The 27,500-nt window shown below is 42.8% G+C and overlaps 1 protein-coding gene across 1 annotated transcript in view; it reads left to right on the top strand.

Annotated features, from left to right (window-relative positions):
* Positions 1-13,542: 13,542 nt before the first annotated feature.
* Positions 13,543-27,500, top strand: part of LOC137871582 (plexin-B2-like) — a 44,642-nt gene continuing 30,684 nt past the window's right edge. Inside the window, exons 1-13 of the mRNA XM_068709454.1 lie at positions 13,543-14,057; positions 16,130-16,456; positions 16,792-16,930; positions 17,925-18,067; positions 18,167-18,346; positions 19,053-19,190; positions 20,415-20,515; positions 21,009-21,135; positions 24,350-24,518; positions 25,604-25,715; positions 25,822-25,933; positions 26,192-26,290; positions 26,380-26,475. Of these exons, the coding sequence (XP_068565555.1) occupies positions 13,545-14,057; positions 16,130-16,456; positions 16,792-16,930; positions 17,925-18,067; positions 18,167-18,346; positions 19,053-19,190; positions 20,415-20,515; positions 21,009-21,135; positions 24,350-24,518; positions 25,604-25,715; positions 25,822-25,933; positions 26,192-26,290; positions 26,380-26,475 (2,256 nt within the window). The 5' untranslated portion in view covers positions 13,543-13,544. The remainder of the gene's footprint in view (positions 14,058-16,129; positions 16,457-16,791; positions 16,931-17,924; positions 18,068-18,166; positions 18,347-19,052; positions 19,191-20,414; positions 20,516-21,008; positions 21,136-24,349; positions 24,519-25,603; positions 25,716-25,821; positions 25,934-26,191; positions 26,291-26,379; positions 26,476-27,500) is intronic.

Raw genomic sequence — 27,500 nt, 5'->3', positions numbered from 1 at the left:
TACACAGACGCTCTTTCCAGGCTAGGTTTCATTAGGGCTTAGTTTCCACCGGCGTGTCCCAGAATGCACCGCTCAGTTCTTAAATCTCTGACTCGTCATTTCTTCTCCTCTTTATCTCCCACTGGCTCATAAATACACATTGATATGCGAGCTGTTCTCAACCTTCTTTGTCGGCGTCTCCTCTCACTTTCTGTACATCACACACACACACACACACACACACACACGCTTAATAACGGTGTGTGTTAGCCTTGAGCGAGACGGCGCTCTTCATTATGTTGGGTTTGTAGGGTGGAACAGCGGAGCGTCTCCACAACGTTTCTCTTCATCTCCACTTGAGCTGAGCGACGCCGCTGACAAACGAGTCGCTTGTTGTTGAACTCGGCATGTGAGAAATGACCAGAACCGAGAGCTTTAAACGTGTGAAAGCATGATGTGATAACTCAACGGAACATCCCGTTAGCAGAATGCAAGCCAGCATGCTGTTCTGGCTATTCTGACCCACAATCCTTTGCACAGCAGATATATGAGCAAGAGGGTGAAAGTTCTCTCTAGTGTCCACCAGGGGGCGACTCCTCTGGTCGTATAGAAGTCTAGTCTAAAATGACTCTACTTCTCTCTTGATTTATTCTCTCAGTAAACATTGTAAACATGAGTTTATGGTCTCAATCTCTAGTTTACAGTCTTCTTCAATACAGCATGATGTTCATTTAGTACATTATGCTCCATTTAGAGTCAAACAGACCATAAAGCAGGGGATGATTTAGGGGGCGGGGCTACACAGTGATTGACAGGCGTCTCTACGTCACTCCTCCTCAGTCCAGATGTGGTCACTTCCTGTTCACCGGTTGTAAAAAGCCAAGATGTCGACGGCCAAATTGGCGAACCCGAGGCTTCAAAAGTCGACAAACCAACGAGAGACGTCACCACGACTACGTCCACTTCTTATATAAAGTCTATGGTCCCAGTTAAACGCCTGCTGGATGTAACAGTGTGCACTAAGAGTACGCGATTTGGAACGATAAGCTGTGTGAGTAAATGTTCCTTTATTGTGTACAAAATGATTACATATTACAATGGTTATTACAACAGAAACCCCTCTCTACTTCCTCACCTGCTGACTTGAAAGAGTGTGTTTTGGTGAAAAGTGGTCACCCAGCAGGTTGTGTGTGTGTGTGTGTGTGTGTGTGTGTGTGTGTGTGTGTGTGTGTGTGTGTGTGTGTGTGTGTGTGTGTGTGTGTGTGTGTGTGTGTGTGTGTGTGTGTGTGTGTGTGTGTGTGTGTGTGGCTGACCGTGCAGCAGCTCTGCTCTGATCTGATTGAAGCTCCACAGCCTCTCTGCTGCTGCCGGTGGAACGCCCAGCTGTGCAGTGAGTGGACCGAACATCTGCTTCACACTGAGCTGCACTTCCTGCTCCATAATTCATGTCTCCGTTGTTTGTTGCTGTTGTTTTTCAGCCTGTCTACACCATTTTCACGTCGTAATAAAAAGAAGTTGCGTTTGAAGTGAGAAGCTGACGTGTTACTCCGCCTGTTCTCTTGAGAAGACGTCTTTAAAGACGTCTCCTCAAGTTCTGTTTACCACTGAGGCGTCTTTTTACTCGGCTTGTATGGTAAAGAGAAATGAACAGATATTATAGATATAGATATTAGATTGGAAGTCCATGGTGTCGTTAAAAGATGTAATGATTTATTCACGTCTCGTATTATTAAAGCTACGACGAGGAACTTTCATGTTGTGTTGATTCTGGCGGTCCCTGTGGACTAAGGTGGTAGTGTTTCTGGAAAACCAATCATTTTACTGCAGCAGGGTCTGACAGTCTGCCGAGCGATCAACAAATCTGAGTTTAAATCCGGAGAGTTTCATCCAGAAGTACAAACTGTAACCAGAGTGAGAACAACGTGTAACTGAGACGTCTCGGTTCTCCGCGTGACGTCTCTTGTCGGTGCTTGTAGGTGCTGGATGTGGATTACGGCCCAAAATAGATACCAACGTTCACAGAGGGGAAAAAAAACAACCAAGATGTGATCAGCTGTTTGGAGTTGAGCACAAAGGCCGCAGTGTGTTGCGGAAAGCTGATTTGAAAGGCTCACACTTTCTACAGGCGTCGCCGTAGAAGACGGTGAACCGCGGCACAGCTTCCCTCCAGGGGAACCAAGCTTTGTCACCGTACTGAAGAGTAGCGGCACGGAAGACAACAGCGTGTTCAGAAAGGTGTGACGACGTCGAGTGTGTGCGGTAGAACGACGTGACCGCGTTTGATTACATATAAGACACACACACACACACACACACACACACACACACACACACACACACACACACACACACACACACACACACACACATTGTGTTTCATTTAGACTCAGTCCCACACACATTACTCACAAGAGCACCAAATGTGGATTAATCCACCGCTGAAAATAGTCCCCAACAAATGCAATATTTCCTCCTGTTTGTTAAAAACTACAATGACCAGCTGTTTTATGAAATGAATGAGTAATGAGAGTAAGTAATTGACCCTGCACTAAGCCCCGCCCCCCCCACCCCACCCACTGCTACTCCGTCAAGCTGTCAGAGCCACGCTACCACGGAGCCCACACTGCCACTAACTGCACTCCCTGAAGAAAAGAGATGTGACTTTTATAAAAACAAAGATTTTTAACGTAGAAACTACCCAATCCACTAAACCAGCGTGAATAGTGGTCTGACCCCGGACAGAGCTGGACAATGCTGCGCTCTGATTGGCACAGTCTTGCGTTTAAAGGGGCGGGACTTAGCGAAGGGTCAATTGATATACAAACGGTCATTTTGTTGGTGGCATGTCTTTAAAATAATTGTGAGGATTCTAAGTCACTTTGCAGGTGCAGGTAGCCGGACATTTACCAGGTGTGTCCAATAAACGTACACACACACACACACACACACACACACACACACACACACACACACACACAGGCACTTCTTAAAGTACTGATAACACAGTGAGGTCGTGCATAAGAAGGCCGGTCGTCCAACAGGTTTTAAAATCCTCCAAAACTCAGAGGGAACCATTGTTATGTCTGGATTTTAAGTGACTTAAGTTTAGTCACTGTGTGTGTGTGTGTGTGTGTGTGTGTGTGTGTGTGTGTGTGTGTGTGTGTGTGTGTGTGTGCGTGTGTGTGTGTGCGTGTGTGCGTGGCTGGCTTCCAGCAGCTTCCAGGCTGTGAGGGAGAGTTATCTGTGCTTTAATCAGCCCTGAACAGAGGCAGAGGGAGGGGAAGCTCTGCCTCTGCCTCTGTAATAAGGCTTCTTGCTCTAAATCCTTTAATCTGAGCAGGAATGAAGGCTATATCTCTGTCTTCTGGCTGCAAAGAACAACTTCTCCTTCTTTCTTTTCCTTTTTCTTCCACACACACACACACACACACACACAGCTGAAACACAGCCTGCCTTGTTGTTAATTGACTTCCTCTCTCCTCTGTATATGCATGTGGGTAAAGGTTAGCCGTGCACCAGGAAGTTCAGAAGTTCTAGAAAAGTTGGGGAAACTTTTTTTAATTCTCCATGTTGGGCTCACACGCATGAGCAGAAACCCACATTTTGAGTCCGTCAGTCGGTGCTGATTATTTTTGGATGCGAGTGGAGAGAAACGGCTTCTTTAATAAAGTGTGAGGAGAGGCTGTAGATCTGCTGGCTTGTGTCCAGACATAATGACTCGACAGGCATCCGCCTTCTGTCTCCAGCCACAAATAACTGTTTCCTCTGAACACACAACATTTAATGCATCCGTAGACGCATGTTCACTTAACGTTTTGTTTTCCTTCTTAATTCTCCTCATATAATCTGCGCCTCAGACTGATTTTATAATCCAGTTCTCCAAAATACCTCGAGGTGTTCTTCAAAAAGATGATATCAAGCGATTTTTTTTTACATTCAGGAACTTAGGCTATTAACGAGATATTTTCATCTCACGGCAATTAGTGGCATGTTGTTTGAATGAACTCATAATGTGGCGACTCTGGGTAACGAGCACAGCGTCGGCCGACGGCGGCTCTGACAGAGGAACAAACGGCTGTATCAGCCATCAAAGATGGTCATATTGTAAACATATACATGCATTCAAGTGGTTTGATGTGCAGCGTTAGTGAAGTTGTGGAGGAAAGTAAGTGACACAAAACGTAAGTAACCGGTGAAAATGTTTCGGCGGTTACTTCGCATTTATATCAGTTATTATATTCAGCCTCTCTCTCAAACTCTCAAACCAGAGTTGATGATTGGAGCAGTGGAAATACAGAAAAAGAGGTTTTTAATGAGTTTTATTTGGTTTCTGTCTGGTTTGAAGAATGTTTTTCAACGATCAGCGAGGTGAAATGACTGATTCTGTCAATGGAGCCTGGTGGCTTTGAGGAGAGCATATAACAGCTGCTGTTTCTCTCCACATATAACTGTGAATTACAGGTTCATTTTGACCAAAACAGAGTTTGATGATTGGAACAGTGGAAATACAGAAAAAAGACGTTTTTCCGACAGTCAGCGAGGTAAATGTTTCTGACGCCTGGTGGTTTTGAGGAGAGCATATTAATTGTATGTTGTGCGTGTTGATATATCATAATAATCGTCCGAATCCCTGATCATTTTTATTTATTATATGTTCACTTCAAAGCGCGTCACATCCAGCGTGTCGCGTTTCAATCACCTCCGATCGGAGCTGGAGTCATTTGTCGGAGGAACTCGTCGGACGATCGTCACCTTTCCCACCAAAGATATTCCGATTTCTCAAACGTGTGTTACTCCGCCACTGAAAATAGTCCCCGACAAATGTACAATTTCTTCCCGTAATCAGAGGCAGACTACGGCATTGTTGGTTTTGGCGTGCGTACACATGTAGAATAATGCCTGTGTTATCCTTTAGGTTGCATAACAGCACCTTTATCCAAACGGTGGGGAGCCGCTTTCATATGGACTAGAAAACCAACAGGAACATGTTTTTGATCCGTCGCCTCCTTTAAAGACTGTGACCGAACATCTGCCAGCTGTTCTGAACCGTCGTTGATGTTCAGTCTGCCTTTTTAGAACAGCATCAGCAGGATCTGGAGCCGGTTAAGTCGACAGAAAAGCCGTCAATCACGACACCTTAAAGACTTAAAAATGAGTCGCCGTGAGCTGTCTGGGATGCTCTGACAGTTATCCCCACATGAGCCCGAATGCAGCAGAACAGGAAGCGGCGGGCTGACTGAACCGGTCCTCGGCGCCAACATCCTTTTAATTGCTTCGGCAGAATCTCTCGACAGAGGCAAAGCAGTGAGTTGTTTTTTTTTTTGTTTTGTTTTTTTAAAAGTTGCTGGAAACGCTGCTTAGGTAGGAGAGATAATTAAAGCAGGAGTCTGAGTCTGTTGGTATGCAGGGATGATACAAACACACAAGGACACGCACGGCCTCATCAGTGTGTGTCATTGTCAGGTTAATGGGAGGTGTACCGGGATAGAAAGTGGTTGTTAATCGCTCACTCCAACGCAGAGGACACAGCCACTAAATTACATTTGCATAACACAGAATTAATCAGTGCGCGAGTTTACCGCCATGAAATGGGATCATGTCTCCGTCTCTTTACCTCAGCGGGGAAACTTTCCGTGCATTGAACGTGAAGTCATATTTGTTTAAGGAGATTGATTTCCTTCCTTCCAGGCAGGTGGCAGGTTTCACTTTTTTTTTTCAGGGTGCCGTGGAAATAAATTTGCACTTTTCTTCCGATTGGTAATCCATCACGGGGAACATTTTCTCCCATTTATTTTTGTCAAACTTGTGTTGCGGGTACGGTGGTGCATTCAAAGACGCAACTTGTTCAAAAAGCATCCAGTTAACGAGAAAAACTAAACCCAGAATACCAACTAAAAGCTTTGTCTTACATAACATTTTGACAGTGTTGGTGTCCTTGAATGCACCATCACAAAGAGTCATTCTAAACCGCATTGCCACACATCCTTTACAAACAAAAATACAACTAATCAGATGTTTTCTGCTTTCTCAAATAAGTCTCTGTACGCTGTTTTTCGATGAATTAATTACTCTTTTGATCCATAATTTGTTTGCTTGACTGCCTGAAAACGGTCCAAACCCCCGAGGATATTTAGTGTCCTGACAACTGATTATTTTTTTTTTTGGCATTCATGCTTGACAAATGACTTGAAGTGTTCATCGATTATCAAAGTTGCCAATTGATTTACTGTCAAGCGACTAATTTGATTAACGTGACTCATTTCGGCTGAAAATGAACGGAAGCCAAGGGGTCGCTGAAAATCTCCAGAGATGTTCTGTAAACGAGACCGAACGATAACTTTGATGTCTTTGTATCGTTACCACCAGTCAAATGTAATGTTTGATCTGAGGTTTATGTTTGTACCTATATTCAGGGACTCTGTACTGAGTGTGGTTTTTTGACTTTTTTGAAGTCTTGCACGTCTCAGTGTCGCACCTTGTTGGAAACAGAATTTTCTGGGTCTCGGGTCTTGTTGGACTCGGGATTGTCTTTGTCTCGGGTCTTGTTGGACTCGGGATTGTCTTTGTCTCGGGTCTTGTTGGACTCTGGATTGTCTTTGTCTCGGGTCTTGTTGGACTCGGGATTGTCTTTGTCTCGGGTCTTGTTAGACTCGGGATTGTCTTTGTCTCGGGTCTTGTTGGACTCGGGATTGTCTTGGTCTCGGGTCTTGTTGGACTCGGGATTGTCTTGGTCTCGGGTCTTGTTGGACTCGGGATTGTCCTTGTCTTGTGCCAGGTTGGACTCAGAGTTGTCCTGGTCTCGGGCTGTTGAGAACTGGTCCAGTTGTGCGGAAGGTCTTCCTTCTTAACGTGCCTGTAGAAACCTGTAATGTTTGTTAACGGTACAAAGTGACACTTAGTTCGGCTCATTTTACCCGGTGTAGCGTCATGCGTTGGCTCTTTTTGAACACCGTACGCCGACGTGTTTTGTCACCATACCGACTCACAACGATGACCGTTTTCTGACCATTGACCACCTCTCGATGCCCGTTCTCCTCCTCTACTAACACTGTTGCTCATTATGGTCTCAAACATGACTCGATTAGCTCTGGACTCGGTCTCGACTTGGTCTCGACTGCTTTTGGTCTTGGACTGGACTTGGACTCGATTACGTGGGTCTTCTTGACTGCAGCCCTGTCTATATCGGTCCCTCACCAGCGTACATAACAAAAGGAGCCGGTGGTCTTAGAATGGAGGGTGTTCCCTGAACGCCTGAATGCTTTTCTAAAGTAAACGAATGAGAGAAACATTGTACTACGCTGTCATCTCTTGGCATGTAAATGGCAACACAAGCTTCTTCTTCTTCTTCTTGTGTCGGTATGGTTTGGTGGTGAACTGGTTAATAAGTTCCTGTATTTACTTCTCATTGTATCTTTGTCCACACAGTCGGTCCTCTGTGTCTCTTTCAGTCCGTCTTTTGTTTGTTTCTGCTCGCTGTGTCATTGCTCTGCTGAGATGTTACCCAGTGGTACTATACAGACCATACATTGTGTGTGTGTGTGTGTGTGTGTGTGTGTGTGTGTGTGTGTGTGTGTGTGTGTGAAAGCACTCTGTCTGCTTAATGACTGCCGGCCTCTCAGACCTGCTATCATCAGACTAATCCTCTTCTCAAAGGTCGCCTTATTAGAGGGTCTTATTTTGTCACTATGTAATGATGTGCAGTTTCAGATTAATACAGGCTTAGTGGTGTAATAATATGTGTCCTCTCAGGTTTACTGCGCTCCAAACAAATGACTTCCTGGACTCCTTTTTCCTCTTCTGCCCATTTAGAGTCGTCTGATTCTGATGGAACCTCCTTTTCAGTACGGTGGTGTTGATTCAGTACTGTTTTCGATAATAAATGAATTATCCAGGTTTTGCATCTCCAATGTGATGACGTGATATTTCATGTGGCTGTGAATTGAGTAGATTAATAAACTGAAACTAATATTGAATAATCTTTGATATCATTGTGAAAATGTATTTTCAAATTCAGTAGTACCAACAGAAAGTTATTCGTGTTGATAAACGAAAAACAAATTGTAATTTCAAAAGCAAAAATGTCAAAATTTGGCTGGTTGTAAAATGTAACTATTTCATGCATTGTTGGTAAATAAAATATATATATATATACATATATATATATATATATATATATATTTATATATATATATATATATATATATATATATATATATATTTATATATATATATATATATATATATATATATATTTATATATATATATATATATATATATATATTTATATATATATATATATATATATATATATATATATATATATATATATTTACTATATATGTTTTGGGGGAGGAGGGTTGGACTATTGATTGGATAAAATAACACATTATTTACGTCATCTTTAACTCTTTTTCTGACAATTTTATAGACAAAAGAAATCGATTAATCAATAAAATAATCCTCTGATTTATCCTTCATGAAAATACATAGACATTCTATAGACTAGACGACACATTGTTATATCTTTCTGGACTTCTTCTCTCTTTAGTCTCTACATCTGTGTGTGTGTGTGTGTGTGTGTGTGTGTGTGTGTGTGTGTGTGTGTGTGTGTGTGTGTGTGTGTGTGTGTGTGTGTGTGTGTGTGTGTGTGTGTGTGTGCGCGCTCTATCGTCTTCGGTCTTTTACTTTTATGCTTACTTTGTCTCAGCCATGTCCTCCTCCAGGCCTCTTCATTACCACCAATAAGAACTCAATTTCCCCTGGGCTCCGCCAATCATAGCGTCCATATCCCCTCCAGGCACGGCCAATCAGCTTCAGCGCTCCTCCAGCCCGATGTCATGAATGGCTAATGACGCCCGGTGGTGGGCATGAATGAAAATGAGGCCGAGTCGGGGCTTTTCCTAACTCGGAGAGCATTTTAGCCGTAAACAAGAAGTCAAAGTTTGGAGCGAGAAAATAAAGAAAAAACAAGATGTTATTGGACATTCAAGCAGTGCAGACATCCACTCAGTTAAGTCTAACTGTGTGAATGTTACGGTCACACCGCATCCACCATGCAGACTGGAGGAATAGTCGAGGCACACGAGATTAAAAAACGTGTTTGAAATGAAACCTTTTGTATATATAGACTGGAAACCAGACTCTTAAAGACCTGTCATGTATTTAAATGTTTCTTTAGGCCAACATCTGGACAGACAGACAGTCGGTCAGAGACACAACCATAGATGGGGTTCCAGATCTGGTCCGTCCCCGAGGATCTCGTGTGTCAGAAAACCGTTTTTAGTTTGAACTCGTTCCCCCGGGTGAGGATGTAAAGACAGAGAGAGAGAGAGAGAGAGAGAGAGAGAGAGAGAGAGAGAGAGAGAGAGAGAGAGAGAGAGAGAGAGAGAGAGAGAGAGAGATTACACACTGAGAGAGAATCAGTCGGGCTCTATTCCCCTGGCTGGAGCTTCAGCAGACATTCCTGGATTTAGTTTCACTCCAAACTTTTTTAGCAGAGGGGTCAGTGAGACTTTCACAAAGTATGCACTCGGGATTTTAATGAGTCACAGATTGCTGTTCTCTCCCCTGTGTATGTATAGAAGTGTGTGTGTGTGTGTGTGTGTGTGTGTGTGTGTGTGTGTGTGTGTGTGTGTGTGTGTGTGTGTGTGTGTGTGTGTGTGTGTGTGTGTGTGTGACTCACTTTTCCATCACAACATTAGCATTTTATCGCCGTGGTTGGCAACTCCGGTTTTTCTACCGAATATGTGTTGCTGGCGGCTGCCAATGTAATCTCACACACACAGACTCGGACTCAATTGTAACGCTATATTCAAGCAGACTTTCATTCCTAAATTGTGTTAACCCAAACCCCAAAAACATGCCAAACCGTAAACCATAAAGTCCACGCCACACAGACCTGAAGAAATGAGTGCAGAAGCCGACGCCTTCTCACTGGAACGCATCAAGTACGCCAGCTTGGTCAGTGCTAGCTTCAAGTAAATATAGCTTTGTTACATAGTACATTGCCTAGTTTCTTTTCCAAATGAACTTCCATCTTCACGGGAAGTTTGGTTATTTGATATGGACACCACCGTAGTGTTAGGGTTGTAACACACATTTGTGCACAAGGACCAGATGCACTGGGTTTAGTGTTGGTAGCACACCTGCTGAATTCATTCAGGTTTCAATTCAGCAAGATGCTGTTCTCGTTTAACTTGCAGGTCACAGTTGGTGCCAATCATAGAATAACCAGGATTACATCAGTTTGAACACTCGAGACCGTAATCCTCATAACCTCGTCTATCCCGCCGGTACAACTCGCCCTGCAAAGGGACTCCCAAAGTCTGCTCATCTCCTCAACAATGATCTAGTTTTCTTACAATATTTGTCCTCAAATTAGTCCTGAAGTTCTGACAAAATGTCCTCCCAAGATCTTAAAGCCAAACTGTTGCTCACTAGAGAAGAAGAAGAAGAGAAACACACCTTTGACGCCTTTGACGCCCAACGTCTTCCTGTCAGGCTTAAAGGAGGACGAAAGAAAGCAAATAAGGCAAAGCGAGGGAGAAAGATCCCAAAGATGGTTTTCCTTTGATGTGGCAGATGCACACTTCCATAACGGGCCCCCTGAGAGCGAAGGTGAATACACCTGCTGTCTTTTTACATTGAGGTGAAGGAGGAGGAGAGAGATGAAGCTAGAGATGAAGAGAGGACTCAGAGACCGGGTCAACACAAGAAGAGGCTTTTTCATTTACTTTCATGGTGAATGAAGGGCTGTTGACCTGCATCATCCAGCTGCAATCAAGGATACATTTTATTCTAATTTCAGATTATTAAAAAAATTATGAATCCCAGAAAAGAAGATCTAAATCTCTGGAATCAAAATGACAAATTTACAATAAAAAAATACTGCTTGCTTCACTTTGCAACCACCATTTAACAATGTGGTAACATGAGCCACCGAGAGCAAAATCTATTGATTATATTCGTATGTATTTATGTCCATAAAAGAGCACAGAAAGAACATGAAATAAAATGTCTTTCTGGACCGTCCTTACCGTAATAACACTACTTGAGGCGCAATGAAATTCTGGCGGCGGTTTGTTTTTGTAAATTTACAAATTTACAAATTTAAAATTAGCTCCACCATGACAAACTGCAACATTAAAGTACTGCTTTCACAACTATACATCAATGATAGTGAACCAATGATATAATAGTGTAACACTGAGAGTAGCTGCTTTGTATTATGCGTACTTGCTGATACTAGTGCTTGTACTTAAATGCAGTAATTGTGCTAGTAACAGAGTATTTCTACACTTTGGTATTGCTACTTTTACTTAAGTAAATGATTGAATAGCTCTTGCAACACTGTCTGAATGTACTTGTGTGATATTACATCACACTTTTCAATAAATGTCCAAAAAGCTACAACACCCAATGACATCCAACCAGAAGTTTAACTGACCAATCAGCAAGCAGCGCTGTATCTTTTTTTAATATTTAGTTTTGTATGTCTTTCTTTCACAACTTCGCGGCATTAAAACACACTTAAAAGTGTAAATGTATTCATTAGGAAAGTCGTTTTCCTAAACTTAAGTTATTTTGGGAATACAACAATTTGTGTCACTTATTGTCATTTGCAGAACAATTATAGAGAAGCTGTCGTAAATGAAAATCTTGGACCTCAGGCCCACTCCAATGACGCTCATTAAATATGTATTAAAAGAAAATAATCATGCGAGTAAAAATGAGACATAAAATTGTGCAGAAGTTGAAATATAGGGATATAAATATGGAACGTGCATAAAATAAAATGCTGGATATCTGTTGTAATAAAACAGTGTGAAACACTGAGGCATTCAGAGGTTTATGTGTGTATTCCTCCACTGTAACACTTTCTAAAACTCTGCATTGCAGCCATTAGGACCACCTGACTCTTGATATCTGTGGACAGGTAATTGGGGCGAGCAGGTGGGTACAAAGATAAGTCTTTTCACACCAATAAGTCCTTTTAGCAATGAAGCGAACTGAAGTGAATTCAATTTGGAGGGAGTTAAAAGCACAGAGGGGGGAATAGGCAGCCAGTTGATCCACCACCAATCAGAACGATCTGATAGTCGCTGCCTTAACGCCAGTAAAAAAAAATGCCTGATCGCGTAAATAAACAAACATGAAGTGACTTTAATGCGTTTTGATTTACCAGACAGAAGGCAGAGCCGCCGCCGCCGCCGCTGCAATTAAAACGTTTTTTGAATGTTTTGAAGAAAAATTATAAGATGAAGTTTATGAGAATCAACCAAAAATAACCTGATGTAGTTGCATCACTGCATGCATGTTTGTGCAGTGATGTTTTACAGCCACAGGCCGCAGCTATAATTAAACACCCATCCAGACTAATGGAAGGAGAAACTCAGTATGTCAGGAAACTAATTGCTACACTCAGTCTCTCTCTTTTCACACACACACACTTTCTTCTTTTGTCTTTGCTAATCTAATCTGGCTCAGCAACTCTCTTCACTTTTTAGCCCCGTTGCCTACCACCACCACCACCACCTCCACCACCTCCACCACCTCCTCTTCCTCCTCCTCTTCCTCTCTCGTTTTCCTCCAGTAAAAGGATGTTCTCGATTTAATGAGAAGCTCCTCATTACTGCATCTCTTTGCTCTCAGCGTTTCATTCGTTCCTCCTCGAGTTTGTGCCGCTGTCGGTGCTCAGCCCCGCGGTGCAATGTCACGAGCGGCGCTCTGTTTGGAGGACGAGCTCTCGGTTTCTTTGTCTCTGAATCCGAGTTCAGCGAGTTTATTGTCGGGACTGCTTGTCAGAAACGGTGCTCACGAAGCAGTTTAGGGCTTTACCTTACGATTCTGGATTAACGGTAGATAAACTGATTCACAGAGTAACTAACAAATGCCCTAAATTCACAGAGATTAACTTCAAAAGTACTTGTTTTTAATGTATTTTAACATATGTCTGTTTTCCAACGGTGTAATACTGTTATTTCATCTGTATTTTTGTGGTACGGTTTTGTACTGTAATAAGATATTTGCTGGCAACTTTGCTGCTAGACTTTTTTGCCATTTTTATTTTTTAAGTGTATTGTTTAATCTTTGACTCAAAAATATGGACAGATGTCCATCCCGGAAATCAATGTGACGTCCCAAAATGTCTTGTTTTGTCCGACCAACAGTCCAAAACCCAAATATATAAATTTTACAGCAATACAAAACATAATGAAGCTACAATGTTGGACAGTTTGCTTGATTAATGACTTAACCGATGTACCAATCGATCACCACAACATATATATATATATATATGTATATATACATATATATATATATATAGATTGCTATAAGATAGTTATATAAAGTATAGCACTGACACGTCTACGAAATGTTTATTATCTCAGAACCATTAGTTGAATAGTTGTTTGATTTATCAATAGAAAATGACTTCCATTCTGATCAATTAATCAAAATAATAATGATTAATAATTGCAGCCCTACTCGTGCTCCTCGCACAGAAGAGAAACCCCAGAAAGTTTAACATTTCTACCTCGTCTCTGTTTCTCCTCCAGACACGATGGAGCGGTGGTGGGCGTGGCAGTTTGCCCTATTCGCCCTGGCAGCCGTCTACATCCTCCCCTCCCATGGCAAAAACAAAGAGTTCCTCTCCAACACTCTGATCAACAACGTGGTGGCCGATCCCCGCTCGGGCCGGCTGTACGTCGGCGCCGTCAACCACCTCTACCAGCTGAACCGGGACCTCGAGGTCGAGTCCCGCACCGAGACGGGCCCCAAAAAGGACAACCGGCAGTGCACGCCGCCCGTCACGGACGCCTGCGAGGAGGCTGTGGACACCTCCAACCACAACAAGCTGCTGCTGGTCCAGGAGGCCAAGGACGTGCTGGTGGTCTGCGGCAGCGTCTTCAGGGGCATCTGCTCGCTGAGGAACCTGAGCGACGTGGAGCAGCTGCTGTACTTCAGCGACACCAAAGGGGAGAAGTCGTACGTGGCGAGCGCCGAGGAGAGCGTCTCCGTGGTGGGAGTGATGTCCTACTACATCAAGGACAATGACAACTTCACCGTCTTCCTGGTGAGGAGTGAAACACGCACACACATATGCGTTATATTCCCAGCGGCGCAGGGGTGAATTAAAAAAAAATCATCACCTCCATCTGTGATATAGTGCGAGCAAACACAATTAAATTTGCAATTTGTCGAGAATGGAAGAATCAAATTGGCGGCCATATGGGAAATGAGCGGCCTTGTCAGTTATCTTGAGATGTTTAGTTGTTTTTATTTCTTCACACAGTATCAGTGAAGTCCTCACAAGATGTTTGGTGATGCTAGAGGTAGAGGTATGTGAGAGGAGGCCACGGGGAACCAGCCAGGGTCCTTCAGAAGGGTTTATAGCAACTACAACAAAAAGACCATTTTCATGAAGCTTCCTACAAGAATTATGACTTTTTCTAAGAATTTCCCCTCAAAGTTGTGACAGATTCCTGGAAAGGATGAAAGTTATTTTCCAAAGCTTCTTAGCCCTTAAGACAGCTCCTGAGGTGAAACGCTGTCGGCAGTAGTAGTTTGTAGAGAGGAGGACTTTCAAGAGGCTTAAGAGTTTCTAGTGCAGAGCAGACAAACGTTTGAAACACAAAGAGGTCGAAGGAACAGCCTCCAGCCGCTGAATGACGAAGATGAGATCCTCCAGGGATCTGTGGTCCACCTCACTGTTCACTGCAGCACATCTCCCACCCGACGCGATCACTCTTGAAATGAAAGTGATGTTAACTTGGCGAAATGCAACAGTGTTCGCTGGTTTACAGATTTACATGCAGACCAACGCCGCCACTTACAGCAATCACAAAAACTGATGAAAGACATCAAATAGATTTAGTACCAAAATTGACTGCAAAGCAAATAAATATAGCGTGTATCAGCATGTGAATAGACGTAGGCCTGTGTTTTTACTTTTAGAGTGTGGCTTACAGTTTATTCCACAGAGATGTTCATTGAGGTAAAGATGGGGGTTTTTTTAGGTTAGGAGCTCTCTGAGAGTTTCTCCCAATGTTTACGGGCCCTGAAGTCTAAAGTCCGATATTTTGACTCTCCTTTTCCTTCCGTTTCAAACTCTGCAGCTGCTCGATGCTCCACTTTGTTCACAATCTAGTCCCTTAATCTGATGGTTATTGATATTGATCAGTGCAGGCCCTTGAGGGAAATGTCGCTCAGCTCTGAGAGTTGACCGTTGGGTTTAAATAGCATTTGAAATGTTGTGAGTTTCACATCACTGAGGCCAAGACCTTTTCAAAGCCCCTCTGATCACATGTGACAGTGTTATTGTTCTGGTGTTATGGTCAAAACCTGAGGCACGCCTCTCAGGTTTTACTTGAGCCTTAATATTTCCGCTCTCAAGTCTTCAGGGACTAGTCAAGGCCTGAAGTCTGGCCGGTGGAGCCGGAGCCAAGTCTCCCTCTAGTCCACGTCTCCGGTCTCAAATCTAGAGCTGGGATTCAACGCGTGAAGAAAAGCAGTTGTAGAAACAAGGATTGGTGGTTTTGGGAGCACCTCCCCGTACTCCCTTTATTCACATTTGGCGTTCTTATTCGCCAGAATCAACAGTGGTTATTAGCCTACATTCTGAATTCCTACAGTGAATAAAAGATTGTAGGAAAAAGCAGTTTCCCATCATTTTTGGACCATTATTATTTCAATAGGCCTCAATAATGCCCCAAATAGCATACAGACTACACTTTCTACAGTTAAATAATGATGGTGTTACACATATCGCAGCCTTCATCTGAACATTTCATTCTTCTGCAAATGTTTTCCTGTAAAATCATATTCTCTACATCAAAAGAGCAGATTCCTAGAACCTTTAGCTAGTGTTTAATCACAGGCCGTTGTTGCCGTTCAGGGTTGAAGTTGTTGAACAGCGCCCTCGTTCTCTCCGCGCTCGTCCAGATGATCTCCACATTGTTTTTATGTTCATACGGCTTATGAAGCCCATGTCGAGCACTTGCGCATTGGAGATATTACAAATTAGAGCTAGAACTTCCCTTTACTCGGCACAGCAGTTCAATAAACTATACAGACTACGAGTCTACGGGAGCACGGACTCTGTCGACCGCCTCTTGGCGTGAGCTAATCGTCTTTCCCGCCACACAGGTCGGTAAAGGGTACGGCAGCCACGACAGCACCAAGCTCATCTCCACCCGCATCCTCCAGGACTACGGGGATTGGGTGGTGTTCGACAGCATCATCGAGGCCTCGGCGGTGCAGGCCAACCCCTTCGTCCTGCGGTACCTCCACGACTTCCGCTTCGCCTTCAAGGACGGCGGCTTCGTGTACTTCCTGTTCTCGCGGACGCTGGGCGTCCAGGACACCAAGAACTTCACCTTCATCTCCAGGATGTGCGAGGTCGATCAGAGTTATTACTCCTACACCGAGCTGCAGCTCAACTGTAGCGCCACCAACAAGTACAACAAAGCTCAGGTATTAATAATAATAATGATAATAATAATAATGATGCATTCTGCGAGACTCTGGATAGGCTGTGGGCGTTTTTTCATCCAAAGGGCAGCAGTGACTCGGGGAAAAAAACACATTTGGACTTTTAACATTTGAATGAGTTTGTCTTCACTTGGAACCTTTTTGTGAACGCCTCGGCTTTGACCCCTGAACAACTTTATAAATTGGATTTAAAATGCTCCTGAACCTGAATTTATGGGGTCTCCACACTCACTGTACCTCTGTTTTATCAGCTAAATACACATTTTTGGTGTGAATATCCAACATTCAGCTCTGTTATCTCCTCCTCGTCTACCCAGGCTGCCTATGTAGCAAAGCCAGGGGACGTTTTGGCTCAGACTATGACCGAATCGGGCCAGTATGGACCAGTTTCAGACTCTGACAAGGTGCTGTTTGTCACCTTCACTTCTGATGAAGACCCATCCACGTCAGCCATGTGTAAGTGTCGTCTGAGTTATGCAGATGTTCCCGATACTTTGCAGATACTTGCAGATGTTCCCGAACATTTCAGTGAAATGAGGCAGAAAGTTTGTCCCTGGGACAAGGAGAAAGTGATGAGTTGATGGTGCAGACTGAGACGTACTAGCGCCACCATGTGGCCATTTTTCCCAGATTGTTCAACACAAATCTGTTCAGATATCTGAGATTCATCGTTAAATCTTGACCATGGAAACAGCCGCTGAGAAAACACTGTTTGCTTGGTACAGTAGCTTTTCGGGAGCTTTTGATCAAATCACATGATCTTCATCAACTATGGTATAAAGTTCATTATTGACCTTAAACCTCCGTTTTTAAGCCTTTAAGAGTTTGAATGATCTACTTTCCTATATCAACTGGGCAAACTCCATCGGACGGTGAAGATCAAGTGTTTTGACTGAAAGCTCCAGAACAGCTTAATGGAACCTTTTTTTCTCAATTGTGCAGATTTCAACCATTTCCACTTCAACAGAGTGTTCAAAATTCAGATTTACTGCCATTTCGGAAAGTATTCTAAATGGCGAGACATTTAGCAAAAACAATTTGAAAAAATATATTTATTTTCACATCACTTTTCACCAAAGAACATATTTGGATAAGTCCCCAATTTCTTCCCCATTATCTCCCATTTTCATTTGTTGCCTAATTCTTTGCTAATTTTACAATAATCAGCCGTAGTTTCGTGCACATGTGATTCTGAGTGGCTCTGACTTAATACACCTATAGTACAAGTTGTGAATCTCTTTAAATTTAGCATAATTCATTCTAATACTGAAAACTAAAACTGTAACTAACGAGTATTTTGCAGAATAAGCGCTCTGTGATTTTTGGTTTTGTGAGTTTTTGCATTTGTATTGTTTGGTTTACCAGACAAACACAGACTCAAATGTGTCCTTTATTATCAGAGGAAACTGTGTGAAACGGGTCCACGCTGTGTTTTTGCTCCCGTCTGTAGGCATGTACCCTCTTCACTCGATTAATAAGAGGCTGGTGGAGATAATAGGAGCCTGTTACAGCGACAACGGCATCATTAACGAGAAGCCCGCCGTCTACTCGCCTTACTCCTCCAAGTCTGAGGACCTGTGCAGCAACACTAATGTGAGGAAAGCCGTCTGTGTGTCAGAGATAAAGAGAGACTGAAACAGTTCTACAGTAAGGTGAGCCTTTCACTCGTGATTTCTTTTCCTGCTCCATCAGAAGGAAATGGCCATCAAATATAAGTGCGGAGCAGAGTTCCTGCCCTCCCCGTTGGCCAGCAAGGCCGAGTTCGCCTTAACAACTGAGCCCTCATTGGCCCGTAAGGGTCACATGACCGCCGTGGCCGTTGCCGTGGAAATGAGGCACACGGTGGCGTTCCTGGGCACCGCCGCCGGAGAGGTGAAGACGGACTTTACTCCTCTTTCCTTCTTTACTGTCACTGGTTTTCTTCTTGTTTGTCGTCTTTATTTCTGTCAATTTGCAATTATAGTAAATATGAAATACAAACAATTTCCATAACTCCAGACACCCCGTTAAAGTATATTATATTCATATATATTAACTGTATTAGTATGTATTCATGTTCATAAGGGAACAGAGAAAGATCGTGTCTCTTCGGGTTGTTTATTTTTTACCTACAGTGATCGTAGTATTTACTGTAAAATACATGTTTTAACATGTGGTACACCTCCAATCACTAAATAGAGCACTAGTAATTGCACATTATTGTAATAATTAAGCCCAAAACTGTAATTTGTTTACTAGCCAGCCTAAAATGAAAGTCTCTAATAATAAATGTATGAATATTTAAGTGAACTAAAGTCACATAAATGTCTCCAGTTGTTTGAATAAATACCAGTGAACATAGTTGAACAGGACTCTTCCACTTAAAGCTTTATCAGACGTTTGAATTGAGACCTTTGAAGCTTCATTATGGAATGTTTGCATTATAAATACACATACTTTTGCTCCGCCTGTCTCACACATTACAACATTTAAACATTTTTGGAAAAATGCCATATTTCGTACTGAATAAAAGCTGAATGTATTGAGTGCAGAGGGTGATTTTAAAAGCGTGTTAACGCAGCTTCTGTGTTCTCTGCAGGTGCTGAAGGTGCATCTGTCGGCCCATCCGGAGGTGTACGGGCGAGCGCAGGGCGACGTCACGGGAGACAAAGTCAACAAGGACCTGATGTTCGACGACTCCGAACTCCGACACCTGTACATCACCACGGAGAAGAAGGTCAGACTTTGGACAGCGTTGATCGCGCTTCTTTTCAGTCCATCTCCCTCACCTTCCATCCGTGGAACACCTCCACACGTCCACACATGAAGAAGGTCACGGGGCTCACTTCTGCTTGCCCCCCCCCCCCCCCCCCCATCAGGTCGGGGACTTAATGAGTCCTTCATTTATTCTCTCCGTCTTATTTGATCATTCATTCATCCGTTCGACTCGCACCGATACATCCGTCTACATTACCACACAGAAGTCAGCTATTGATTTATTCACTCGCTCTCTCTTTGTTTTCCTCTTCATCCGTCTCCTCCTTTGTCCTTTCATCTTTTTTTTTCCGGGTCGCCGTCATTCTCCGCCGCCGCCGCCGCGCGTCGAAAGTGAAATTGATGTTATTGATTTAGAAATGAATTAATTAGAGTGCGCTTCAAGAGGGCGGCTCGCTTTCATCAAGTCAAGTGACGATGCTCCATCTGCTCATTTGAATGTGTTAGATCGGCCTCTTCTTCTTGTCAGGGCTGTAAATTATTTCTCTGCTAGAATAGCATCCATCAAGGACGATCGTGAACACTGTTGTACATAACAGATTTATATATCGGTGTTGAAATAACATATAAAACTCTTATATCTGTACATATAACGCTTACATGTTTCACATATCTTGGCTGTAACTCCAAATGTCCAGAATGGATCCGTCACCTATTGTTTCTCTTCTTAAAAAGAAAGAATAATCATGTTTAATGTATGAGTCTCCTCTGTACTGTCAGACTAGTGAAACTGAGTCGACTATCGCACGTCTCTGAGTCACAACTCTATTAAATCTTAACACAAAGATATGTTGATATAATTCAGTGTGACTTGCACTTCCCGCTGATGTCATTATTTCTGATGTCCATCGAGGAAAAGAACGTCCATCAATCACAAAAGAGGCTTCACAACTTACCCGGGAATCTTCACATTTTAAAGTTTCCGTCGGTACCAAAGTATTCCAGTGATAGTTGTCTGCAGTCAACCCATTGGATGCACAAACAGGAGCTGATTCAGCATGTTTTTAACGGCTAATTTGCCAAAATCTAAACAAATATAGTCCAAAAAACAGGCTCTAAAGAGAATAGAAGTTTAAAAGTTGTGTTTAGGTGATTTATTTTCTTTGTGTTTTTTTTGCCTTTAAGCTCCTGCATGTTGTTACCTATAACAGCTCCTTCAAAATAAAAGTCTGTCATGTGTTTGCAGATCACCAAGGTTCCAGTCCAGGCCTGCCACCTGAAGACAGACTGCCAGTCCTGCGTCTCCATAAAGGATCCGTACTGTGGCTGGTGTGTCCTGGAGGGAAAGTGAGTCTGTCTCTCTGTCTCTCTGTCTCTGTCTCTCTGTCTGTCTGTCTGTCTCTCTCTCTCTCTCTCTGTGCCTGTCTGTCTGTCTGTCTCTCTGTCTGTCTCTCTCTCTCTCTCTGTCTGTGTCTCTCTCTCTCTCTCTCTCTGTCTGTCTGTCTGTCTGTCTCTCTGTCTGTCTCTCTCTCTCTCTCTGTCTGTGTGTCTCTCTCTCTCTCTCTCTCTCTCTCTCTCTGTCTGTCTGTCTGTCTGTCTGTCTGTCTGTCTCTCTGTCTGTCTCTCTGTCTGTCTCTCTGTCTGTCTCTCTGTCTGTCTGTTCGTGTCCCGTGTAAGTAAGCCTATGTTGCAAGTTTATTTTCGAGTAGAGACTGTATGCATGATACAAGTGGAAAGTTGTACGTTTCCTTTAAACATGGCAGTTTATTTTGAAAATACACCATGCCTTTAACGAGCATCTAACTGTATTTCCCCCCCCCCCCCCCCCCCCCCCCTCCAGGTGCACCAGGAAGATGGAGTGTGACAGGCATTGGGAGGACAAGAGCTGGCTGTGGTCGCCCAATCAGCAGTGTGTTCAGATCCAGGCCTTCATCCCGCCGAACCTGAGCTGCAAGAAGAAGCAGCAGGTAGGAGAGAGAACCCCCCCCCCCTCCCTCGAGCTGGGTTCACTTCCTGCTGAGCTCAGCTTTACTCGAACCAGTCAAACCTCCTGAGCTGGAGCGCTCTGTGTGTCCGTGTTGTCAGCATTTCAAACAGGTTCCCAACCTCTGGTGCTGGACCCTCCATTTCCTGGATACGTTATGATTTGCAATTCTATAAATATGATCCAGATGTGTGTTGCATAGATTTGTGCTGACAGTTGCTTTGGAAAACAAGTTGGGCTGATTCAGCTCGTAAAGTGAAATGATGTTCCCCCAACAGTGATGTTGTCACACCCAGAAACTGCTGATGAAGCCTCGTTTCGGTGAATCACACATGAGCAACATTGCTCTAAAACAACAACATGCTCTCAGTTCATGTCGGAGAAGATAAACACGTCTGTTTCTCACACTTATTCTCTTGTGTTTTCCACTTTTTGAAAGGGTTTAAATAACAGACATCACTATCCACACTCCTTATAAACAGGGTTCCCCTTTTACTACAGCCCCGTGAACGCCTCTTCAACTTACTTGCGGTTGCTTAGCCGTGATTGGACAATCTACCTTTTGGGTAGGGGTTCAGTTAATGGTCAATTTTAATGTAAACTGAGTTCAAAATACTTTATTCATCGCTCAATTCAAAACAAACGAGTCTGCAAACCGAAATACACATAGACAATATCCAGCACCACTAAGCACATATTATGTCCCCGAATGACGGGCGTGCCCATTCGGAACAACTCATTCTGACTTTCCTAGACTGGGTGTTAACAAACACAGACTTTCACCCAGGAGACCGCTGTTACTGTCCCGCGTAAAACCCAGTAAAAGTTGATTTGTTTTATCTTAGTTTCGGTATCTTCCGTACTCTATTTAAACCCAAACCACAACTTTTGTTGTGTAAGCAAACAATGTTGTTGGATGTTGGATTTTTATTTTCAGATGAGACTGTATGCATGCTACAAGCGGAAAGCTGAATGTTTCCTTCGAACATGGAAGTTTATTTTGAAAATGCACAGTATGCGTGAAACCAACTGAAACTGTACCTTTCCCGTGAACACAGAAGTTTATTTTGAAAAGACACTGTATGAGTGAAACCAGCGGAAACCATATGTTTCCCGTGAACAAGGAAGTTTATTTTGAAAAGACACTGTATGCGTTTAACGAGTGGAAACTGTACGTTTCCTGTAAACATAGAAGTTTATTTTGAAAAGACACTGTATGCGTGAAACCAACGGAAACTGTACGTTTCCCGTGAACAAGGAGGTTTATTTTGAAAAGACACTGCGTTTCAATGACAGCAGTAGATTTTGTAGGTCTGGACGATGTCATCACTTCTTAAGATCATAATTTCTTTAGTTTTTGATACATTTAAAAAGATTCTAAATCTATATTCTTGCGTCCGTACAGTTGATCTGAGAACAGACATGGTTTTGAGATCATGTGAGCTAAAAATCTATCAAACCTTAAAGGAATAGAGGATTAAATAAATAAAAGCATTCTCTCCCTTTAAAAGAAGATTCTATCTGTATAATTTCTAGGAGCCGACAGTGTAAAGTAATGTTGAGCAAACAGCTGTCACACTTTGCTGCATCGCTCCGTCTGAACCTGACGCCTGAACTTTCTGCATTAATGAGGAATCGATCAAAGAGCTGATTTTGCCAGAAAGATGCGTCGTCCTTCAAGACGTTCAGCACCAGACTGACCTTCCATCCCATAATTCCTTTCTTCTCCTACAGTAACGTCACAGCTCTGAGACATTCAGCGTGTGCACAAAGTAAGACACACGAAGCTCCTTCGTTACGTCGCTTATCTTGAACTATTGACAGTCACATGGCAACAAGTCTGACTGGAATAAAAAAAAAGGTTTTAATCCTCACAGCCGTCCTCATCAGACACGATAAACGGAACACGACAACACTATGGCTGCGCGTTAATTACAATCAGGTCAGGTTATAATAAACATGGATCCTTTTTAAAGTGCAGCTGTGAAGACGTTGTGTGTACCTTTGTGTTCGTCTTGTTACTAAATGTGAAGTTTCAAGTCGTAATTCGGGAGTTTGTGACTCTCGTCTGCGTTGCAGCTCCTATAGTTTGTGATTTTTTTTTTTTAATCTGATAAGACGGTCGGATTTCAAAGCTTTCAAGAAACCTTCAGCGTCCTGCAGCTTTACATTCTTAAAGGAGAGGAGAACGTCTCCGGTGAATTCATTTTTCGGAGCTTCTCTCCGCCAAAAAAGTTTGAAATTAAAACTTTAGCGGCGAAATTAAACTGGTCGAGGTCAGTGAGGACTAATGAGGACGATGATGTCTGAACGGCACGGTCGAATAGTAATTATGACTGCACACACACACACACACACACACACACACACACACACACACACACACACACTGTCAGCCATTTGGACTTGGATTCTTACTTCTTGTCCCTCAATTACACACATCTCTTTGTTGCACACACACACACACACACACTCTCTTACCTTTTTCAGACTGCTGCATTCAAATTGTTACTTAAGTTAAATGAGTAATGAAGAAAATGTAGTTAAAGTATAAAACTACTACTATGCGGTCAAAATAAGATCCGTTGTTACATTGTTATAGATTATAGCCTACTATTAGATTATTGTAACGAATGCAGTAACATGTAAAATGATGAATAACATTCATTATTTAATATTAAAGGTCCGTTTTGGAGCCTTCAACCGCACCTCACAGTCTTTATTCAGCCGAAGTGTGATTATTATGTTAAATACTTCTATTGTTTCATTAATATCAGAGTACTCCTCTCTTAACATGAACCCAGGTCATCATGTGCAAGTGTTGAATATTCAATAAGTCGGACTGCTTTGTAGCAATATTGGATTTACAGGATATTTGCATCAATGTGATGAAGTACATTGTCAAGTATTTCATTGATTGGCCAAAAGTAGCCAAAAATGGATGTCACCATCTATTTTTTTTTATCTATAAACTGATGAATTTCCATAAAATATATGATATGTATTGCTACTATACTGCTGTAGTATGGAGGACAAACGTATAGGTGTTTATAGGATGAATCCTCGTGTTTGTTTTCAGGATAAGGAATAAATAACACGGTCTTCAGTGTTATCGTCTCAGCAGTAACTCACACACGTCTTTCGTCTTCACTGCAGCCAGTAGAAGTGAACGATCACTCCCTCCTCGTTTAACCCAGGTCGATATCCAGATACCGGCCCTGCCGGCGCTGAGGAGTTCTGATAGGCTGCAGTGCCAGTTCGGCACCTTCACCAGCGAAGCCGTGATGGTCATCGCCGACAGTCGGGTGTGGGTCGTCTGTTCGCTGCCGGACCCCTCGCAAATCCCACCGACTCCCGACCAGCAGGGTAGGAAGCAGGTTTATTAATATGCATCAATATTAATATTCTTCTCCAGGCTTAAAGAATTGATCATCAAACACTATAAAGAGAGAATGGTTTGGGGCCAAAATACATTTCTGATCTGCTGTTTCTAATTTTAGAAACTCTGTTCTTTCAAATAAAGCCTCAAAACGTCTTATTATATTAAATTAAATTGTGTTCATTCATATCTTGCACTGCATTGTGTTCTGTTTAATCTGTTTGGTTCATCATTATGCAACACTTTTTAGTTTTGTCCTTGTGTAATGCCGTGGGTTACTTTTATAGCTTGTCTTCATGCGTTTTGATTTATTATGTTAATAACTATGAATTGCTTTGTTGTTGAAAGGTTCTTACCTTCAGTAAGATTGAAAAGGGCTCTTGTGTCATTTCTGCTCAAAGAAAGCATAAAGAAATCTGATAATTTAGCTGCAGAACAGGTCTATTAAAAAGCTCTTTTCACTGATAACTGTGTTCGCTCGGTTTTAACTTATTCAGTCCTTTTTTAAACAATAATTCATTGCATTTGTTTGAGTTAAAATGTATTAAAAACAAAAACATTGAGTCTTAGAGAAATTATTCAACACTTTTGGAAATACTCAAAGCTTATTTTTTAATTATAGGACTGATGCCACCCTCATATCTGTACGCTAAATGTGAAGCTACAACCCTTAGCTTAGCTTAGCTTAGTTTAGCTAAAAGACTGGAAACGGGGAAATGACCAGTCTAGCTCTGTCCAAAAATAACAAAATCTGTGATGTAACATGTTAGTTAGTGAGCTTCAGAGGTGTTGGTAGGTGGATTTGATTACTTTTGCACAGAGCCAGGCTAGCAGTTTCCCCCTGTTTCCAGTCTTTGTGCTAAGCTAAGCTAAGCAAACCGGCTGTAGCTTCATATGTGAGTGGTATCGTGTAACTCTTGGCATTAATGCAAATATGGTATTTCCCCAATGTTGAACTGTTCCTTTAAATGTGTGTGTGTGTGTGTGTGTGTGTGTGTGTGTGTGTGTGTGTGTGTGTGTGTGTGTGTGTGTGTGTGTGTGTGTGTGTGTGTGTGTGTGTGTGTGTTTTCAGACTACGTGTCCGTCCCAGTCAATGTTCTGGTGAACGACAAAATCAAGGTGACGTCCGGAGAGTATCACTTCTACAACTGTGCTGCTACTGTCAGGAAGAACCAAAACTCACCGTAAGATGGACGACACACACACACACACACACACACACACACACACACACACACACACACACTTGAATCACACACACGTGTCTATAGGTATGTGGTGTGTTTCCAGGTGTATCGCGTGTGTGACCAGTGAATGGGGCTGTCAGTGGAACGCTCGGGAACACAGCTGCAGTGACAACAATGATGCTCTTGGTGGAGAACACATAGTTAAACCTCAACAGGTAAGAGTGTGTGTGTGTGTGTGTGTGTGTGTGTGTGTGTGTGTGTGTGTGTGTGTGTTGTTTGTATTCCTTTGAAAAGTGTTCATATAAGTGATAAGATGTGCGCTAGTTAGCATGCTGCTAATACCGCCATGCGTTAATGCTACACTTTTGGATCAAGTTGTCGTCAGTATTTGTGCTCGCTATCAATGATCAGAGGATGACTTGAAGGCCTGGACTCATATTGTTTCTGCTTCTGCGTGTCCTCCCGTGATGAAGGCCGGCATTTGTCCTCAGTTCGAGTCTCCGGAGCCGCTGTTGATCCCCGTGGGCTTTCAAATCCCCATCAGCTTCCAGGGAACAAACCTGGACTACACGGTGAGATCACACCTGAACACTTACTGCTTCCTTAATGACGTCCGCCGTGCGTCGTGCTCGTGTAAACGATGTCCCCGCTCCGTCTCTAGGGACGGAGGTTTTCCATCGGGACGGAGCTGATGAAGGACACGGAGGTGACGGTGACACAGGAGCAGGGGTCAAAATTCAAATTCCCGGGTTATGTGGTCAGTATCAAAGAACCAATGAGGTATTGTAAAACAGGCTGTGAGTGGTGTGTGTGTGTGTGTGAACAAAGCCCTCAGTAGAAAGCTTCAGCACACAGAGAGGAATGAAGGTGTGAAGTTTGGTGGAGGTCAGAACTACTGAAGTGGAGATTTCTGGATCAGTGTGAGAAAAACTCCATTGATAGAAAAGCTCCTTTAAAGAGACGTTTAGTTAAAGTCCAGACATTTAGAAGAGTCTCCAGGTGAAGAGGGTCACAACATGAACTAGTAGATATCACCATCAAACTTCACCACTTCATCACTCACAGCAACACCAGCAGCTATTGTGTTACAAGTTCTCTGAAATGTTATGTTTAAACATGCAAATGAGGCGTTATGTGATGGTAACTTTTGGTGAATTTAAGATAAATCTACAGACGTAAACAGACACAGTAGTGAAATATACATGTACTTGTGTATTTTGGATGTTTTCTTTCCTCTAGTCTGTTGATTCTGTTATTGCTGCAGGCAAAAGCATCGTTTCTCGTCCTCAGAGGGGAGGAGAACAGTGTGCAGTGACACGTGTTCTTCTGTCTCTGCGCCTTAAATTAAACCCATTTAGTCCACTTAAAGAAACACTCTCTGCTTCTCTTCTCGTGTCCGTTAGCAGCCGTACATCTTCTCCTCCGGGCTCTCCGTTTATGTGTCGAAGCTCAGCTGTGAAGGCCACCAGGCAGTGTGTCATTAATGATGATTAGAATGATTCGAGAGTCATTAGCGGCTCATTTGTGAGCAGATTAAATTCTGAGTCGGGGAAAAGTTTGGAGCTCAGTTGTCGCATCTTGTGTGCTTGATTTTGACACGTATTTATGTTTTTATGTATTTTTTAATTTGATGTGCCTGTTAGTTGTATTAATGCTTCAGCTCACAATGCTTATTCTCTCTTAAATAGACGTCCGTGTGTGTGTGTGTGTGTGTGTGTGTGTGTGTGTGTGTGTGTGTGTGTGTGTGTGTGTGTGTTGGCGCCCCCTAGAGGGCTGCAAAGC

Source organism: Cebidichthys violaceus, unplaced genomic scaffold (genome assembly GCF_023349555.1).
Source record: "Cebidichthys violaceus isolate CVI_PGR_0920_01 unplaced genomic scaffold, fCebVio1.0.p SCAF_149, whole genome shotgun sequence".
In the NCBI taxonomy this organism is placed as follows: domain Eukaryota; kingdom Metazoa; phylum Chordata; class Actinopteri; order Perciformes; family Stichaeidae; genus Cebidichthys; species Cebidichthys violaceus.
Note: the sequence above shows the minus strand (reverse complement) of the source record. Positions and strands in the feature narration are given on the sequence as shown.